The 21,553-nt window shown below is 40.7% G+C and overlaps 1 protein-coding gene across 1 annotated transcript in view; it reads right to left on the reverse strand.

Annotated features, from left to right (window-relative positions):
• Nucleotides 1-20,020, reverse strand: part of LOC118406545 (protein O-mannosyl-transferase TMTC2-like) — a 54,899-nt gene extending 34,879 nt beyond the window's left edge. The window contains exon 1 of the mRNA XM_035806632.1: nucleotides 19,817-20,020. Within this exon, the coding sequence (XP_035662525.1) occupies nucleotides 19,817-19,899 (83 nt within the window). The 5' untranslated portion in view covers nucleotides 19,900-20,020. The remainder of the gene's footprint in view (nucleotides 1-19,816) is intronic.
• Between the last annotated feature and the right edge of the window lie 1,533 nt (nucleotides 20,021-21,553).

The following is a 21,553-nucleotide window of genomic DNA, read 5'->3' on the forward strand; positions in this document are numbered from 1 at the left end:
TTCTGAACCTGAGGGCTGGTTGTTCATCACCTGTCCTGTGCTAGAATTTTATCCGCTGTTCTTCAAAATGAGTACTTTATCCAATGCACTGAACTTGTAAATACCGAATGTGATCTAGTGTCTGTCTTTCATGTTGGGAGAATAGCTACATATGCCCAATCCAATGATCCCACCAGAGGAATATGTACATGTATCACATATTGTCTTTAGTGGTTAGTAAACCCTCTTCTGAACCTGAGGGCCTGTTCTTTGTTAGAATTTTGTCCGCTATTCTCTGAAATGAGTACTTTATCCAATGCACTGAACTTGTAAATACCGAATGTGATCTAGTGTCTGTCTTTCATGTGGGTAGAAAAGCTGCATACAGAACGATGAACCCACCAAAGGGAGAATAGGGCTTATTCAGTCACGTGATCCACCCTCCGGACGCCATGGCAACGAGCGAAGTCGGCCATTTTGGGGTCCACTTTGAGCGCGGCTCACAGCGGCTCGCTATGCAACTCTCCGTAAATATTGAAAATATTTCTTATGCAACGCACAATTTCCCTTCAAAACATTTAGTTTCATAATCAGGGTGTGCTATCTTGTGGCGGGATGTTGGTCTAGCACTGGTAAAGCCTACACACATCGGGTAACAGTTAAGTTTGTTTCGCGTTTCTCTTGTAACAAACAAGCAAAGCCGGGACGGGAACGAAGTCATGTACTAATGCTACGACTCGGAAACAAATGTGGGTTTCTGCCATAAGTAGAGCTCATCTTACTGGTAGAATTTTCAGAACGAATGTGTGTAGTACAAATTTTGTATCTGAACAAAATGGGTTAGATAATTTTCAACGACGGTCGACTGGGTACCTACTCCGGCACAACGTAAATACATGTACATGGACCTACACTCCACTAAAGCAGGAAGGACAAAATAAAGCCGCACAAACAGCGAAGCCAAGAAATGATAGGAAGAACATATTCCCAAGTTCTGTGAAGAATTTGAAACAAAAGTACAACATTCAACGTTAATCTTGGCTACCTCAGTGTCTGTGAACAACAACGTCACAGCTCACCCACAAAATTCACTATCAACTGATACTCCACTGTCACTGTTGCCGTGCTCGGGGACCCGGAGTGGGTCAAACTTTCCCTCACTGATCAAAAATGGTTAATTTCCACCCGATTTATGTAGTGAAAATAAGATTTAAGGTTGTAGACTCTTTGTATAGTCAAACATCGTGCAACCCACTTCACTTTCTTCGGACACTTGGAGACCCACGCTGTACATCGCAGTACCGTAGCGCATGGACCCCAAGATGGCGGCGCACGGGAGCAAGGGGTGATGACGTCACGTGAATAAGCCCTATAGTTTCCTGTAAGATAACCTGGGATCAAGTCACCTTTCCTCTCTGTTTCTCGAATGATTTAGTAGCCACCTCGGGATCTATACATCTAAAATTCTTTCTCTGTCTTTACTTCAGGAATAAAACGAACCGTAGAGCTCACAAAAGGACACACATATGTACATATACTTTAAAAAACAAGAAGCTAACTGTACAGCAGACCATAACAGTTGAAGAAAATCGAGTATAAAGTACATGTCAGAAAGGATTCACTTCATTCACAACCTACAAAAGTAGCTTTTACAGATACAGAACACGATGGGGAAAACATTTCAATGTGGATTTGTCAATTCGTTGTCAATTCACCAGGCAAAATGTATGTGTTTGTATCTCCATTCTTTATACACTTATACACAGGGATAAATTTTGGCAACCCATGGCAGACATACCGTTTTCGTTAGAGTAAATAATCCCAAAGTTTTCTCACTTAACGGTAAGTTTATCTCTGTCTACTTTAATGATTAACCATTGCAGGGGAGAACACCCAAACCTCTATGAAAGGAGATCTTAATGACACAACGTCTATGAGTATGACAACCGTAACAATTATTATTTGCCATATATCATGATGATTTATTGTGCACGTCATGACTATACACTACGTATTTGATGATTCCATATTTGCTTCCTGTAGCTACGACGACCATACCATAATAAATCATGATCACGCTATGCAGGGCCCCTCTCCAAATATCCCACCAATTAAGGTATTGACACGGGCTCAAAGGTTTCCCAATTATACAACAACCGCTAAAAAATATAACCCGGGACAAATATTTGACATGTCTTACCACTATCACTACAGGATGTTGATGTTGTGAAAACTACAAATTCATTAGTTTTTGAATGACAGTCTTCTTTAAGCAGCTATTCATTGTGAAAAGTTAAGGCAAGTGTTTGCTGTGCAAGCTATACTTTTCCTTTAAGGGTTTGATGTATCAGATAACTTCAAGACAAAAGTATATTGAAGACATTGTTGTAGAACATGCTGTTGTCGTCTAGCCTGGGTACCATCCGGATAGTAGTTCGCTCCTATGTTCACTTCTGCTATCCGTCTGGAGACGTGCACATTCAAACCGTTTGGTGCTAACGTCAGTTAATGAGCGAATCAAGGAATGGGTTCTAGAGCGCTCGTTCGATGACAACAGGCCCTCTCGCAAGCAGACGGAGAGCTTGTCCGGTGTTGGAACGCCTGTTCGGACGATCGCTTGAACCCATTCCATAATTTGCTCATATGTGGGGACCAATCAGCGCCTGCGTCCAAAATTTGGACGATTCCAGACGTTAAGATGGTCCGCGTTCCCAGACGGAAACACAGAGAAGCGATTGTATGTAGTGTATAATGAATGTCAGAGCTAGAAGCGACTGTATATGATATATATTGAACGCCGGAGCGAACTACTTTCCGGATGGTACCCAGGCTAGTTGTCGTCCTTACGCTCTCCGGAATCAGAAACAGAAACGCACGAACTGTCGCAAAAAATCAATGCCTTATCTCCTCCAGCCCGAAACACATGTCACAGTTGTTGGAACAGATCTGAAGCGAGATCGATTCGCCGCCGTTCACTCAGCATTGTCCGTGACCCGTCTCTGTTTAGCTCTCCACGACAAAGGGGGTGTGTGACAAGCCACACATGCACGCCTTCGCCATTGACGTACGCAAGGGCTATAGTATATCCCACTGCCACGATACATTATACCCGTAACACCGATGTAACACCTTTTACCAGATCGACATGGTCGATTCGCCAGGTGTATCAAATGTACCCGACCTTTGTTTAGCTGACGGCATGTTTAGGATATTAGGTTCGTGAAACTGAGGACCCATAACAGACTCTAGACACGCAAAACACCACTGGGGTTGGACTGGACTTAAAGTCTACAAACTAAAGAATAACAAAGTGTTTTAACTCTACTGTTACTGTTTATTTGGTATTGACTAAAGGAGAATATTTTCTCTTGAAAGTAGAGCCCTTCGTCAATTTCAATTCAGGACTAAAAAAAGGTGAAAACGTAGTCTTAATCAAAGCAAAACGATCACTGAGGAGGCAATGGTGGTGGTCTTCACTGGAGAAAGTAACATTCACACGTAAAATGCTTGAAAAGACTACATGATATGCAAAATGGAAAACAAGCTTGTGATCTAACAAGTATTAAGTATCCGATGCCAACCCATATCACAGTCGGGAAACTGACTAGACTTCAGATTTCCACTCAGAATAAAGGTGTATACATGATAAAAATGTGTCCTTAAATGCAAAATCAAGGCTGTCCTTTGTGGACAGGTGGTCACTATAGATATAAGATTCTTAGTTAGTGTTAATCAAATGGGAAAGTTTATTTAGGGGACCAATAAAAAGTAGTCATATAGGCCAGGTGAACCTTATCTAGAGGTGGTCACTTGTAAATGTTTGACTGTAAATGTTCATAGTGAGATACAGTAAGAGCTAGACTATCTACGCTATGTAAGTATATTATATTATCTACAGCAATTTGGTGTCATTTTAAGTATCTGCCAACATATTTATATTTATCTATTCAAACTTTACCATAAAAAATAGGTGTCAAAGCACCTGTACAAGTTGCCTACCTACAAATTATAGGTTAAGTCCTAGAATTATTAACAATTTGAGATTGTATAAAGTAAAAATAGAACTCTTGGAGTACATTTGCAAGACAAATGTTTAAAGTGACGCCTTTCTGTGTTATCTATAATCACAAAAATAACTTCTAAGGGGGTGGGGGGTGGAAATGATCTTATCTACTTCCTAGAGAAACCTACAATTATTCTTACTAGACTAGTTTTTCAAAATAAGTTTGTTAACACCACCAGAGTCGTATCCACCTCACAACTGCAGCAGAATACTTCAAGCAGCCTAATGACAATAATTACAACGCCTTACAGTGTAATGGATTAAAATTCACTTGCCGTACATAAATTGCAAATTCAAATTGAAAAGTCAGCGTTCCAACCTCTACAATTATCTACACATCAAAGCTAACAGAACAATGGGTTTCTTCTCTTAATGTCCTTCCCTAGACAAACCTCCCTATCACAGTCTCTAATTAGCGGCAAGACAAGACAACACCTTGACCCGAGGTGACAGACTATTGTCTTCACTGGCAAGTTTGATGATAGCCAGACCTAATGGCGCAGGGACATCTAGCCTTGGGGTGAGAAGGACAAAGAGAATTTGTCGGTTGGGAGGGACGCTGTCGTGCCAAGGGTGTCGCGCCTCCCCTCTTGTCTCCGCTAAACAATTAACGGAATGCGTTGTGTCGATGAGAAGATATTCTTTTGCAGGATTTGGCACGCAGTGTTCGTCAACAATGGAAAGGTTGTCGATCATAACCTGTGTAATAGACTAAAGGATTGAGAGCTCGCTTTGTATTCAAACCCCACTGGTCATACCATAGCTTAGCCCCAATACCGGACCCAGGTTCGATCTCAATAAGTATCTATCGTTTTCAGTGTTTATGAGGATCTAACTCAGAGGGGGCCTGTTGTAGAATTTTCTTGGGGGCATGTTGGTCCTAGAGCCGAAGAGTTGCCCTGTATCGGCCCTGGACACAGTCTGGTATCCAGGCTACATAAATTTGAATATTTATTCTTCTTGTTACAACTTAATACAAGAATAACACTCAACATTTTTGTCTTACCAAACTGGACAAACTCCAGAAAGATTCCACTGTTCTTCAACGTGCTACAAGACAAACTCCTAACATACACACTTAACATGTAAAAGAGGTACAACTGCTAATTTAGTGCCAATTATCCAATAAATCACTTCCTTGTCCCCTTAAAGGCAGTTTCGGCAACTCCCGAGGCCTTTGTTTAACCGTTATGGGTGTAATAACCATCCAAACGTGCACTCTTGTGGCGCCACCACTGGTGAAACAACCCATACTTGTGCCCTGGAATGAACTACCATGGCAATCCTATCAGACAGGTGGCAGAATAACATTACTGGTCAATACCCATTCATGCAAGCAGGCTGTTGGGTACCAACAAGGGGCCACCAACAATACGCTCTGCAGGGCTCAAAATACTTTTTCTGCATACCTGCACTCGTACAGGTAACATTGAAAATTACCTGCACCAGACAAATTTTACCTGCACCACTCTAAATTTAGTAAGTATGGATCATCCATAAATTGTTCAGAAACCATTGCTACTTCTTCTTATATACTATGTAGGCAGTACCTGTCAATGCAGCTAGTAACAATCCATATAGACCTACATCATAGTAACTTTATGTATAAAACCCAGTACATGGACCAGTGCAGGTTAGGTGCAGGTAGACACCAGAAATACCTGCACAGCTCCAATTTTACCTGCACTAACCTGCAAATGCAGGTGCTGTTTCGAGCCCTGCCATTCATGCATACAGGCGGTGTTGGGTACCAACAAGGGGCCACCAACAATACCCTCTGTCTGTGGCCTAATTTGTCACAACCCTGCTGTGAAAATGAAGTCTGTTTGGACTTAAAGCTATACTGTACTCCAGGGGAGAGTGTTCCAGTTCTGCTAGTAATATTTTTCTGAATCTCAAAATGTAATTGTATCGACCACTTGACATTGAACTTGGACAAGGAAGAAGTTGCATTATAAAGCAGTAACCCCCCGAGTACCCTCCAATTAAATTACAGCCAGGTGTAACACATTATAATGTGAACAACCATTGGACAAACTTCAACTTGGCAGCTCTTAAGAAATATTTGGTTGAGCTTGAAAAGCACTTTTACAATGTATTTCTGGATACTTGTTTGACAACTTGTAGCCTTAGTAACTTTATGCCCCATTTGCTTTTGGTAAAAAATGGGCTTTGATCTTTGTCAATCATCCCATTGAAACCCATACTTAAGACTTGAAAAAAGGGCCTTCATAAAAAGTGGCAGCTCTTAAGAAATCGGGGTCCGATCTTAAAAACAATGCTTGCAGCATGTGTGTGAATAGTTGTTCATCATTTTCCATTCTTAGCAACCTAATTCTACTATTTATTTGACCTCAAAATTCACCTGGAACTTAAGTAATTATCCCATAGGAACCAATAGTTAAAACATTATTCCCATCATGCATCACACCCAATGGGTCTGCATGAAGGGGCAATACTCAGTTACTGGATCATAAGTGGTCTCTTAATTTGTTCATCTGTGACTAATTGTTACACATTTAGTTGATTTTGTGTACATGAAGATGTGGTCTTTTAGAAAATAACACTCTCCTCTGGAGTACAGTATGGCTTTAATGTGTTAAGGTCCTGTTTCTGATGAATGTGTCCATCCAATAGATGGCTAGGCTAGTGTAATGCTATTTCATTTATCCGGTGGGTAACCTACATCCATTATTTAAAAAAACTGGGTATTATGGGAAAGCAAGTTTAAAAGACGATGGTGTCAAGCTGCAATATAACTGAGGTCATAACACAATTCTAAGGAGATTCATTATCTGTAGTGACAATCTGACCAATGGTCCTCTTGGGAAAGTTTTCCTGTATATCACTGCAAAATCTCCAATGTTTTGGCTGGTATGGCAGGCATGACACATTGATTAGAAACCCCATGCAGAGCCTTACAAGTGTTAAATGACAGGTGTGGTCAGCAGTAGACTTTTGGATTACACAGTCTAGAGGCTAGGCACAGGGTTTGTTTGTTTCTCTTTCTCATGCTTGTTAAGGGACTCAGGCTTTCATCTTTTCCATAAGGCCCCACCAATTAAATTTCTTGCTTCTCAGACTTTTAAAAATCAAAATATAGCAAGCAGACATCATACAAGCAGAGGGCAGGGAGGAAAACTTCAACATGTCTGTATTTACTCCATAAAACTGAGTGCACCAAGGCATAAACCTGGTCCTCAGGCTTTGTTATCATTATGTTTTTTTCCAGTGAGGAATTTCTATTATTTTTTTCAAAGCAAAGAACCAACAAATTGAATTTGTGTGGCCTAAAATGAAACTCAATATTCTTGAACAGGATCAAATGTTCCCTTACAAAGTAATTTCAGGCTGGCTAGAAATACTGGGACAAGGATGTATAAAGAACATCATAACAAATATGATGTTCTTTATACATCCTTGTCCCAGTATTTCTTGCAAGCCTGAAATTATTTTCCACCCCCTTGATTTTGAATGGAAGCCTGTAGGAGGTGCGATAGTCCAAAGGAGTCTTGGTCTATGCTCTTACTGGAAAGTTTTAAACCTCTAAAATGCTATTTCCTTTATTTTGTGGGGCAACTTTTGATGGTTGACTCAGTGTGGTTCAATCAATATATACGTTTGTCCTTCACAGAGAAAGAAATGGGCAAAATTTGTCCGTCCCCAGCGTCAAAATTCTGTCAAAGGACGGAAGGACAGAGGTGGGCTACATGTGTAGAACCCTGCCTTGTCCTGAGCCCAGCTCTCACAAAATATGTAATATTTGTACAGCTGGAAAAGCGAGAGTACTATAACATGACAATAGATGACTTACAACACTATATGAGGACAGAGTTTACCTTGTGCTAGGCCCCACTCTTGGTCCACCAAACCGTACTTACACTAACCAAAAGAAATTGAAAAATCAATGAAAAGACTTTCAGCAGCAAAGTACCTGTCAATATGCCCTTTGAGTCTGAGAGCACTTTAGCTTATTCCGAGTGCCTGTTACAGTCACCCTCTTATGCAACACAAAAGAAATACATACTTAGCTATGTAAACTATCATTACCTCTTTAAAATTTCCACTATTCTTCTACTATACTTTCGAAATGATTCTGAATGATTCACATACCCTGATCTTTCTGGACACTGTAAATCCTAAAATTTTTGCTGTGGTTTTACCAGTATTTTGCAGTGTTCAAAGCTGCATATCCACCACAAATTCATCACTTTGAAAAAAAGTTCGAATATGTCTTTCCAATGTGTATCATTATACTTTACTGTACTACAAACTTGTTTCAACTTGAAGCACTGCAAAACCCCTTTTTCCCTTCTACCTTAGAATTAAGCCCCTGTGGAAATAATGAATTTACAATAATGTTGATGATGACAGTAATGTATATAACCCTCCATCTTACTCTCCAAGCAGAGGTTAGGCTCCGCCTGTTTTTAAAACATTTTTTTAGGCATTTTTATCAGGCTTTCTATTTTGTACAGTTTTGTTCAGGGCGTGAGACATAAAGAAAACTGTACAAGATAGAAAGCCCAATAAAAATGCCTTAAAAAACAGCTGGAGCCAAACCTCTGTTGGAGAGTACCTCCACCTATCCCCTGGCGTAGTGATAAAGTAAAGTGGAAAGTGAAGTGTTCGGCAGTATTCCCTGATCTGCCATTACCTGTCAGTGTGTTTTACAGACAGTCATGGCTCCTTGGCTACCTGTCTGCACTCCTTTCACACTCAGTGCTACATGTGGTCAGAGATGGACTATCCTACGGTTCTAGTGAGGGGGGGGGGGGGTTAAAAACAGTACCTTATGTTTTAGCACAAACATTTATAAGTAATATTGTGTTATAGATGCATTTAATACAAGCGAAAGTGATATTGATCCAGTTTAGCACTCCTTGCTACAGAAAGGCTATCTTACAGTTCTGCAGGGTGGGTGTTTAAAAACAGTGTCTTACAAATAAATGTATGTTTTACCACAAACACATTAAGTAATATTTTGTTCTAAATGCATTTTCCCATTTAAAAAAAAGTGAAAGTGCTACTGATCCAGTTGAACTCACTGATAAGTTTTTCTTCCAGTGGTTATGACAGAGAAGACAGAGGGCAGAAGACAGACCCTATGTGCTACTATGTACTGGGGAAACTCCCTTCCCTCTTTTTGACAAGTACAATGAAAAGTGGGTCACGGTTTAATGTCCTTTCTAAGGACTGTGACCCTTTTCGGTAGTGTCATGTAGTCAACGACAGACACATGCAGCCAGATTCCAACCCACGACTTCTCTAAGCTTCAGATGAAGAGCCACTCACCACTAGACTATGCATGCTACAAGTTAACTTTACGCCCTTGGAGCTCAAGAGATATGAATCAATCTTTCTAGGGTTACCAAAACCTTCTTACTTCACAGCTTTTATTGTAACAAGACCCACTCAGGACATGCCACCAGGTGTACTGTTTTTTTAAGGGGCTATGCAAGACATGTGAGACATGTGCCACAAAGAGGCTTTAAAATCATAATGGAGTGTGCTCGAAATTTAGGTAAAAATTACACTGAAAGTGATATGAAAATTATACAAGAAGATTGGGGAAGTAACCATATTTGGAAAAAAATTGAAGATTTATCTCCAGGTACATATACAGGTGGCATAGGGAGTTTAGCTGGTCAAGTAGTGTACAACTTAACTGGCCAAGGAGTGTACACTCTTTGGCCAGCTAAACTCCTTATGTCACCGGTAGATCTGCCTGGAGATTAAAAAAAAATGACAAGACAATTGCATGCTTTAGGAGAGGAAATCATTTCATACCATCATTTCATACATTGTACCTGTTACAAATGTTGTGCAATAAAGTTCTTCTTCTTCTTCTTTCAACACACAAACCTTATCTATATCTCTTCTGGCTTGTCCCCAAAAAACACATCTCAAGTAACCAATCATGGATTAAATTAGCCCTAAGCCAGTGGACTCTAACCCCACACTATCCTGTCTCTCCCTGTGTGTTTAGAAATAGAAGGACGCCATTCAATTGTCCTTCCCATAATCCCTTTATTCACCCCTGACCTGTTAAGGTCAGCCTTGCGGTGACCTTTGCCCCAAGACGGATTAAGGAAGATTCAGAAAGGCAGCAAAGGTCTTTGAGTGAAGGATAAGATCCTTTCAAGACGTGCAGGTTATTGTATGTAACTAAACGTACTGGAAGTAATGCAACACATGTGCAATTTCTAATCAACTTTTCAGTCTCAAAATCTGGCAATTGTTTTGAAGCTATTGCCACTTCCGGACAGCAATATTGTGAAGATGAGCAATGTCTGGTCCAAGTTAACTGATACGTGCTATAACCACACTTTAAAGTTTAATCAAATGTTGGTGTTACCACAGGAAAACCCTGTAGGGGAGGGCGGATACAGATTGTACTTGCTGATAACGCAACACTAGGTTAGAACATGACCTTTGCACTCATAAGTCAGGACAATGTTCAGGTATATATCTGACTTGTGACCCACACTATGGCTGTTGACCTTGACCTATAACATAAGTTCAAAATTCCATACTACAACTTTCTATACAAGCTTGTGCCTTGTTAATCACACATGAAGATATATATATGTCAATAGTCAGGACAATGTTCAAGTATATGTCTGACTTTTGACCTACACTATGACTGTTGACCTTGACTTTAGTTCTAAAATCCATGCTTCAACATTCTAATTTCTATACAAGCTTGTGTCTTGTTAATCACAATCTTTTTAACTATCCTGTTGAAGATATGTTACATGTCAATAGGAATTTGGATCATTTAGAGACTGATAATATCAGATTTGGCACTTTGGGGTTAAAGGCATGATACTTTTATTCCTTCTCTCTAAAAATCTGTTTTTCATTTATTACATTTGGAAAACCTTCCGTACAGATTATCAACACAGACACGGGTCACTCAGGTAGCCCCTGGTACCCTCAGTGTTATCAGTTGATCTTGTCCTTGTTATTGACAAAGCTCTCAGGAGCATCCCACCCTTCACCTCCTAGTACCAGGGTCACATACCAGTGTTTCCGACTGGCAGCCTTTGCGATCACCCGTCTGAGAAATTTTCCCAGCTTCTTGAACCTTCTGCCCCTGACAGCGCCAAACTATTCCCATAGCCGTGAACCCTACCCTGATCCATAGTTCACTATCAATTACCCAGGGTGTATCAGTAGCTGAGTATGACCACCTTTGTCCTGGGTGACCTCACCTCTATTCCATAATCTCTCAGTGGGAAAGTTCTTGAGGGAAGCTAAGGGGTTCTGTGTTTCTTCTAAAGTAATTAGAACAAACTACTGTAAATGCATTTAAGTTCGCGGAAGCACCATGCACTGTAGTCTCTTACTGCCATGGAAAAGTTGTTTGCAGCGGTTTTAAGTTCGAGGTGAATTGGCAATTCGAAAACCCCCGCTAACATAAAACCACCGCGAAAATGTCTGCATTTACAGTATTTTCCAAACCTGCAGGAATCTAACTTTTTAGTAGTGGTCTATCCCAAATGTTGCTTTGACCTTTGCTCTATCTAGAACAACTTGCCAGTATAGTACCTCCCCTGCCCCCCAAGGGGACAGTATTTCTATTGCCCAACATTTGACAAAAAACAGGCCCACTTGAAAGGTCCTCAAGAGGCCTTGGACATGCCCTGACTACAAATTACCAACATTCACCACAGTGGTAACAGCAGGCAGAAAACAAACTCACATACAGTCTGGCACTGAAAAAACAACTTCTGAGGCTTCTTTGTTTTCAGAGGCAATGAATAAGATATGACAACTTTTAAAGGTGATGTATACTTTGTGGTCACTCTGACTGCCTATGTCTGTGGTAAATTCTGTCAAATAAACAAAACCCAAACAAGTTTGATAGAACTTTCATCCTCCCTACAAAATTGACTTGCAAAGAAAGAAATAAAATGATCAAAAGTCTAAGATTGGACAGACTCAGCCAAACACTTAAGATACTGTTTTTACTCTATTAGCTATTATACAACCAATTTTCCAAGACATTTCTCAGCCCAAAGACCACTTTCATGATGTAATACCACAAGGTACCCCATGACAAATCGCTTTCCTGTTTTGAATTTAAAACCAATCATATCAAGTTCACCACAAGTATGCTGTGAGAAATTCTCCCTTTTAAACCTAATCCGATAAGTGTAGAATATATGGCTTATACCATGCTAAGACAATTATCTTTACTGGAAAATAATTTTAGGTCACCACCGCATAAAAATGTGTGAATGGTTTAAATTCTGGCACCAGTAGGAGTCGGTAGGCTGATATCCGGCCATATCATGGCTCCCGAGTCTCTTCTTTTTTCTCGCAAATATGTCTGGCCCCGATCAATTGAGAATTGGTTGGAATTTGAATATTCCGCCAGAAAAATGTGCGGAGAGGACAGAAGAGACTCAGGAGCTATAATACAGCTGGATACCAGGCTATGGAGCCTTTACAACTTGTATGCTCTCACTCAGGAAATATGGAAAGAGACCTTGAATGCCAGACATATGGGAGACTGTTGCTATGGCAACGATCAACTGAATAGATGACAAATGGTCCCATGGATGCAGATCAAGTTAAAGATGGCAGTTAGCTACAGACACAACAATGCACAGTCTTATCAACACAAGCCGCCTGGTGTCACACCTGCTGATAGCCTGATTAAATCTCGCTTATAGCAGCCCGCCCAACATCCGCCGAGGGGCCAGATACAGCCCCAACAGCAGAGTTTGTGTAACACAGACTAACCTGCTAGCTGAGGACTGGACTTGGAGAAAGAAAAGTTCTGTCAAGACGGGCATTTTGTTTGCCATATTATGATTTAATTCAAGCATTTGTAAGAAAAGAGTAGAAACAGTCTCCTGGCTCCCGGGATTTGAACCCCTGCGGACTGCAGTGGCGGTACCAAAAACCCCTATGCCAAAAGCTCAGAGCCTTTGGCATGGTCAGTTTGGCTGTTACAAATTCTTCAATTTTGTAGCTGGATGCTATTTCAGATTTGTCTCACATCTATCTATTTGTTCCTTTCGTTCTTTTGATCAAAATAAGAGAGAAGACAAAACAACTTTTCTGTACCATTTCTGTAACAGTGGGGTTTGAGCACCACCAACTGACCATTTCAAATAGTCCAAACCTTTTGGTGAAGTGGGGATGGTGTTGGGTTAGTAAGCTGACAGGTCCAGGTTCGATCCCCCTTAGCTAGAAGACAGTTTGTTTCTAGAATCTAGTTTCTACTTGCAATCCCTTCCCTGTACAGACACAAAGTCACATGTACAAACAAAAGAATTTAAAGAAAACAAAAAATCAGACACCAGACTTCTTTTGAAAGCTGTCACCTTAACAATTTGAACAAGTCTGGCATATGGAAAATGAGCATTAGGACTACATTGGTTATATCCCCCATCATTTGTCAAATCCAAATGTCTGACACTTGACATAAGATATAAAAACCACCTGTTTTTTTAAACATTCATGAAAGTCTCAAAGGGCTTTTTTGCCACCATAGATGCAGCTTGTGCCTGGAATTCCCTCAATCTCTTTGGAGATTTCTGAGAAATAATTAACAGGTTAAGTTACAAAAAATTTCTTTGTTCTTAATTCTGACGAATCTCCAAAAAGGCTGGGAAAAGGGTAACCATATACCTCCCAGTTTCAGGTATTACAAACAATAGTATCAATCCAATTACTATAGCCTTTTTTTTCATCCTCAGTAGTAGGATATATCATCAACTTTCAAAATTCTACCAGATGGCAAAGAAAAAGATGTACAATGTACCAATGCAGCATCAGTAATCCTGAGTTACATACACTGTGTTCAGGCCACACCAATTTAATTTCTTGGTTCACGGATTCGCTCGCTCCTATTTTTTGGGAAAAAAAATAAAAATAAAAATTACCACTCAGCAAATTTTCACCATTAATGAAACCATTCACCAACTTTCTGGTGTAGCAAATTGGCCTTTATATTATAAGCTCCTTAAAGTGTGGGTACAGGTGCTGTTACTGTACAAAAATAGTGTTTTTGTACTTTTATCAAGCTGAAAACTTTTTTTCTTTATGTTTTGGATTAGCCGTTACCTTTACCCCAACCATTAGTAGTATTATGGAACTCATTGGAATTATAATTGAGTTCATGTCAATGGCTCTTCACTTTCCTATGTTTCCTGTTTTTTACTAGTACAGTTTTACCAGTCCAGTTAAAACGTAACTTCATTATCATTTCATACTAGTACTGCAGTTACTGAAGCCGGTGCAATGGCCTAGTGGGTAGAGTGTTCGCCTTGCATTCGGAAGGTCGTGAGTTCGATCCCGGCCGAGTCATACCAAAGACTATAAAAATGGTACATGCTGCTTTCTCTGCTTAGCACTCAGCATTCAGGAAAGAGTATGGAAGTTGAACACACACCACTACCAGTGGACTAGCCCCCTGCTGTAGTGATTGCGTTGTGTGTGGCCCAGGGCTAATGAAACAGAGATGGACACCGCCCTATGTGCCAGAAATGGGCACTGCCCTTGGCGCGGGAAGGGTTTAACTTTTTAACTAACTGCAGTTTCTAAGAACCGTTGGTAAAGATCAGAAGAACCTTTCCAAAAATGAGGAGAACTAACCCGTGCCAAAGCCCAATATATCCTTTAATGGTTCTGACATTTTCAGCCCTACTTTGAGTGATGCAAAGTGAAAGGCTTTTATACCCAGGGCTATCTTTTTATAATATATGTTTGAAAATCCAGGTTTTCAAGGGTTTTAGCACACTAATACATGTACATATGATGTAGTAGTTAGTGTTGTAATCATTTCTTTTTTAAGTGAAGCTTTACAAACTTTTAATTGTCTCCTGCCTCAAAGGAGTTATAAAAACAATTCTGTTGCAAATAATGAAATTTGTTCTACATTTTGAATATATACACATCTAAGACTAGTTTTTGCCTCTTTGCCTTTATTTGTCCAAGCCACTTTTGAAAGAGTTCCTACAGAAAGTTTTACAAAGCCACAGTTTTCAATCTCTAAACCACTCAAATGATGCAAAATCAATTGTTCTCTTGAATGCTAATGAGGTCTTGTCCTTCATATTAACTTAAAGTGGTTGGACTGCTAATGGCTAAGAAGAAACTGTCTCTATTATTGTTTATAAACTGTTATTGTTGTGTGATCTCTAGGGAGACAATTACTGAAAACAAACTGGTCATTTTCACCCCAGGACCACCAGGTTATGGACAGTTTTTTTTAGAGTTGAGGCCGCCCGGTTTTGGAAGGATCGAGTAACTTTGCAAGCAGGCTGCGGATCTATTGAGCAGCTTTAGACCTTTTTGATAAACATGGAATAAAATTGTTGGGAAAACGGTTGCGGGACATTCACAAAATCGTTGTCGCCTTGAGGAATTCTAACCTACCCTTAGTAAGAATTGTGTCTTTTAAAATGTTTGTCATCTTTTAGACATTGAACTTAGTAATGGCAGATAAACTGTGATAAAAAAAAAAACACATCGAAAATCTCCATGAACCCTACATACAATGTGTATATATTTGATATGTGTGATGTAGTCATAACTTTCTAGAGTTATGAATCCATTTTCATCTATAAACCCATGTGAGGCTGTCAGAATCCCATCTAGAAAGTCAAGTGCTTGAACTTATTTGCAGTAACATCTTGGGGCCGTGCAATTTGTTTGTAAAGGACCTTTTTTACGAGTTTTCATGAGGCCCGTTTGGTACCAGTATCTTTATGGCGCTTGTAAATTATGTCTCAGACTACAAAACAACCAAATGGTTGAACATTTAGACTGATTTATAACCTCACTAACTTTAATTAACTTGTTTTTATTCACACAGAAATTAAAAACAGAGTGAGGTACAAATTAGGAGACAGGGCCTGAAAAAAGATCAAAGACACATGAGGCACAAAACATTGTCTGCCAAACAATTAGACAACTTCACACCCCTTTGCTAACTCGTAAAATGCTAAGATCAAAGCGGTGCCTACCCCTTCATTTCCACATACTTGGCAAGTAGAAGTGACACAATATGTAATACAAACAGATAGAGAAAGGTTATTGAAATGTAGAAAGACTGGTTCCCTTTAGACAGCGGCGTTGCTGAAAGAAGGTTATCTCTCCAAAATATCAACATGTCCACAATTTACGGATCGGGAGACGAACCCCTGAAATTGCATCTTCGCCCCAGGCTGTTTTGATGGTACCCTACACTTTTGTTGCAACCACGGATTCTTGCATTTTCTGGAAGTCTAGCATTTTCTTTCCCGAGTAACCGTATAATTTGCACTCCATTTACAATACTTTGCATGAGACAGGGCATAGCAGATATTTGAAAGATAAAGCTCTTTGTGTCTGTGTCCGTTTCTCAAGCATGGTAATGATATCTTTCCCCACTGACCACTCCATACTGTCTCCAGCTTTCATATGGTAAAAAGATTGCTTCATTCCAACAGTGAACACAATAAAAAGTGACCCAACGTTGGGACAATTGGGGACGAGAATCAGGGGTGGCTAAGTGAAATGGACACCCCATTGAAATGCAGCGGCCCGCAAGACAACAGCAAACGGGGAACAGAAAGGCGGCTGAGGTCGGCTTTGTGCCGGTCTTGTTATCCTTTAAGACATATCAAAAAGCGTAACAGCAGCACGGGTCGGCGATGAAATTCGAGACAACTCCGCTTCTATCTTTTTTCAGTCCGTCAATGGGTACCTACACGGGCTCTCTATCCAGAATTGACCTTGTCGCCCCGTTATCCTATCGCTTTACTCGACCCTCTTTGCTACAAATATTGAGAAAATTATCCACGTTCAATTCAGCGCTAATCTTTTGTTCTCTCTCACAAGGCGAGGCTTGAATGTCCCAAGTATCAAAGTCAAATGACGGCGCCGCAGTTTGTTGTGTTTGCCATCCAACCTATTCACGCCATCGGCGGAGAAAGCGACAACGACGGAAATCTGTTGAGTATACAGAACCGTTTAGGGCAGAGTTTGGTGTTTGCCTCACGTTTTTTGAAAGGCGGTGAAAGGAAAATGTTGGCATTGCAGCCTTTTGTCCAGATAGGCCAAACAGGACTGAAAAGAAGCAGTTTGTCCAGGACACATATTTGTTGGACACCTCTCCAAGATAAAACTGCATCTTCAACTACTGAGCGAGACACATCGTCTAAGTATCCATGCTGCTTACTTAAAAAATGAATGAATCGTTTCAAAAGAAAAACCTCTTCTTTAGTGAGGATAGGACCTATTTGTCGCTTGAAATATTTGCTGGTGAAAAAAAAATCATATATTGGTCTATGAATGAATGAAGACCTTTATTGCATGTTGGTCAATGCAAAAAAAATATTCACACAGACACAGTGGTATTGAAATCACATCTGTTTTCTTCCAGATATGATGAAGCATTAGTTATCTGCTTGAGATTCAACCTTGTTTAGCTTTAGACCCCATTCACACTCAGAAAAACGATTTGGATAAAACATTTATCCGAATAAAAAAGATTCTATCCGATCCAAAATTGCGTTCACACTCGTCTTTGGCAACCCGATTAGTGCGCCCTCAGTCTTATCCGAATAAAACATTAGGTTGAGGTCAAAGGGTAGCGTCATTTCTTGCAGCTCAAAATGGCGGGAATCCACCAACTTTTGATGCTGTTGTTCCTCTGGAGAATGTTCTGTAGTCGTAGAAGGGAACGCAATCAACGGTCTTTGATCGCGAGAAGGTTTCACCGACAAAGTCTTCTGCATATTGGGATAGCTGTAGTACAGCTCATATGTACGCCACCAGAGCGGCAGACAGAACGATCTGGGAGCTGGAGCGAAGCCATGATTGGTGGAACAACATTTTGCTTTGAACATTTTAAGACTCGGAATGGCAGAAAAACTTCTATTGAGCAAACTCACCTTTGACAAGTTGCATCCTATCCACTTAAAGTGAATCCCATCCACTTGCACGTTCACACTGCCGAATCGTACGAATCGAGACTCTCCGCGGCGCAGTTTTATCCACTTCCCGGAGTTCTATCTACCTCCCCGAGGTGGAACACGAGGGATTCGAATCGATGAAATCCAAGTGATTTGGGAGCGTTCATACTGCTAAGTTTTATTCAGATCGGGTAGTTTTATTCGGATAACATGTTTTATTCGAATCGTTTTTCTGAGTGTGATTGGGGTCATTGTCTAATCCAACCATCACTCTCCACCGGCAAGGGTTGGGATAGTCGAAAGCTAAACATGGATGGATCCCTGGCTTACATAGGAATGAAGCTACTTTAAATGAAGGAAGAAAAAAAGTAACCAGACTTATTCAAAGTCTAACAATGATCAAGGAACAAGCTACACATTACTGTATTACCAGTATTTTTGGTTTTAGTTTCCAATGGCAATGACTTGAATACTAACGAAGTGCCAATGTTGGTATAAGCTAACCTAATCTAATTTTGTACCGCCCTCTGTACCGCAGCGAAAGTCATTTATTTTACAACTCAGCAACCTTTGGCGTAATATTTGTCTTTCTTATTACCACATTTTTGGCTTTCTGATCCACGGAAGAATGTTTGTTTTTCGGCAGGTACGGCGCTTAAGATTTTTGCCCTCTCTCTGAGCGGAGTGTTAGTGGCCACCTGCATTCTCCGGTATAACAGCTATGACAGGCGTATGCTGGCAGAGGCAAACATTCCAACTTTGCCTATTTGTAGAGCAAATCCTGAGGAACGGACTTATCCATAAAGAAAGCCGACTTTCGCCTTTTTAGCCTTGCAGATTGTCGTTCTTTTCTCCGCCTTTAGAAATCTCCTTATTCACATGCAAAGTTGAGGAGAAAGCGTGAAACCCGAAAAGAAAGGCGGGGCATGTCCGCTGAAAAACTGCCGACGGATTTTGTACTGAAGTGGGGACGAAAATACCCAAGGCTTGTGCTTTTTCTTTGGTTTGTATTTTTTTCCCTCGGTTGATTTCCAAAAGAGAGAGAAATCTACTCAAGTTAATCTGTTGTAATCTGTTCTAGATTTCCGGGGGCAAGCACTACGGTAACGCACGCGTCAAGAAAAAGAAAATAACTAACCTATTTTGGAAAAGCAGTGAAAGCACACAAAAAAAAGACAATTGGCGGGGAACGAACTGAAAACTTAATGTTATATTTCAAAAATTCAGACTGACAACAGTTTAGGAGATGAGAGTTTCTGCGTGAAGTTTTATCGGCAACCACCGAAGCGGTGTGGCAAAACATGCGGGAGAGGGGAGCAGGAACACCCGACACCAGAACAATAACACACCGGTGCCCCCAGTGTTGCGGACCGCTCCGTCCTTACACAACAAACTCTGAGGAATGAGGATCCTGGACAAAATCGGCAAATTCCTACTTTATGAAATATCAATATAGGAGGTTTCTGTGATGTACAATTCTGTTTAAACCTAAGAAACTCTCTGATCGTCGGGGTGCCGACCTGGGCTTTCGCTACGGTGTTGTCAATTTTCAGAACCCCGCCGACTGACAAAAGAGCGACACCGTGCAACTTCTCAACACGTTTCCTGGACAAATACTGCACAAATATCGCCGTAACTCGCTTCACAGACCCCATTCCCAACACCTGCACATATCATGACCACTAAATCCCCTAATACCATTGACCTACACACTTACTGGAGCTAATTTGAAGTCCTTGAGGCTCTTGAATGGGACCATAGTGTACCATAACCGCTACCGTAGTTAGAGAGCACAACTTCCGCGGGTCTACCCGCCACGTTTCGGTACAACCTACGGCGTGATATGCGTTCTTACCTGTCGTCGTAGGCGAAGTCTGCGTCCCAGGTGTTGTAGTAGAGTAGCAGGGCTAACAGAGCGGTGGCTAGCTCGGGATACATGGCGGGAGGAGCAGGGAATCCCGGCCGGACACCCCGACATGTAGCGCGCCTTGCAGCACGACTGACCCGCGGCGGCTTCGAACCATTGATCCCGGGGTCAGGTTGCCGGGCGCTACGGCGCATGCTCACTACAATCTACCATGCAAATAAAATAACGCACGCTTTTTCATAGACATACCGTCGCGTTGGCGCCAGACTTTTTTCCTGGTCCTTTCCCTACATTTTAAACAATTAGATTTTGTCTAAGTTAACGTTTAGTGTGTATTATATTAAGCATTATAATAAAATGCAGCACGCTTTTTGTCAGACATACCGTCGCGTTGGCGCCTACTTTTTCGGGTCCTTCCTCTACATTTTAAACAATTAACGTTAAGCTATTTTGAATTATATTGCCTTTTCTCTAAGTTTACGTTTAGTGTGTAAACTTAAATTGTGTACAATCTCCAATGCAAATAGAAATAACGCACGCTTTTTCACAGACGTTGGCGCCCGACTTTTTCATGTCCTTCCTCTACATTTAAAAAAAATCAACGTTAATATATTTTGAATTATACAGTGCTTTTTCTCCAAGTAAGTTTACGTTTCGTGTGTATATTGTAATAACATCATATCAAATATTTCAACATCGGATGGGGGTTACGAGTCTACAACATTTGTGTCCTGCAAAAGTTTATTTTGTTCATACTTATTTCATTGGATATCTGTTAAGTGGTAAGTTTTGTCAACTTGAGTACCTCTGCAAAAATTGATTTTGACAACCGCAGATTTCGATAGTCAATTCACAATAATACAGTACAATGCAAACGACTTACCAATACCATACGTGTATTAAACAACAAACAAACAAACAAACGAAAATGAGTAGAAAATGCAGTCCAAACATACAAACAAATGACTGCGTCGGCGAAAGTTTAATAGCCATGGGTAAAATGTTTGCGCTACAGTATACCAATGAGGTTCCTTGATCATGCAAAACACAACCGCATAAATTCTCCATTGTCAGAATTTTTAGATAGCATCCACTATCTTTCATCAGTGACTGAGAATGTCGGTCTGAGAATGTCAGTATGCGGCACTCACTGACTGATGAAAGATACTGCGTGCTGTCAGTTATCAGCAAGGTGTTGTCAGTTGACTTATAACCTTCGCCAAGAATGTCTGGATACCAGACCCCAACTTCAAAAACATCTATCGTGTTGGGTCCTGCACGATAGATATTTTTGAGATCGGGCTGGGGTGTGGTTACCAGGCTATTGCCAAGAATGTTATGTTTTCGGGGTGCACTAGTGTGTGTGTCTGTCCGTCTGCGAACTGCATAACTCGAGAAGTCGAGAATTGATCTTTATGATATTTATTATCTCGGTAGGGGTTGGCATAGGGAAGAAACGATTAGATTGTGGACCTCCTAGCGGATTGCCATGATGCTGCAGCGGAAGTTTTGGTTTTGCTATCTCGGAATCTCGTGTCCTTGACAAGCTATGGTCACAATTTTTGGGTAGTAGCTCTTGTGGTCAGGAAGAAGGGATATAAGAAATTGCAGTTGAAAACGTTGAAACGGGATACGTCAAAAAGTGATCAATGAATTTTTCTGATTTTTTTACCTGTATGTAACTTTGACGAAGACCAACCTAAATTGTAATGTTAATCATGTGAG

This window comes from Branchiostoma floridae, chromosome 19, assembly GCF_000003815.2.
Source record: "Branchiostoma floridae strain S238N-H82 chromosome 19, Bfl_VNyyK, whole genome shotgun sequence".
Lineage (NCBI taxonomy): Eukaryota > Metazoa > Chordata > Leptocardii > Amphioxiformes > Branchiostomatidae > Branchiostoma > Branchiostoma floridae.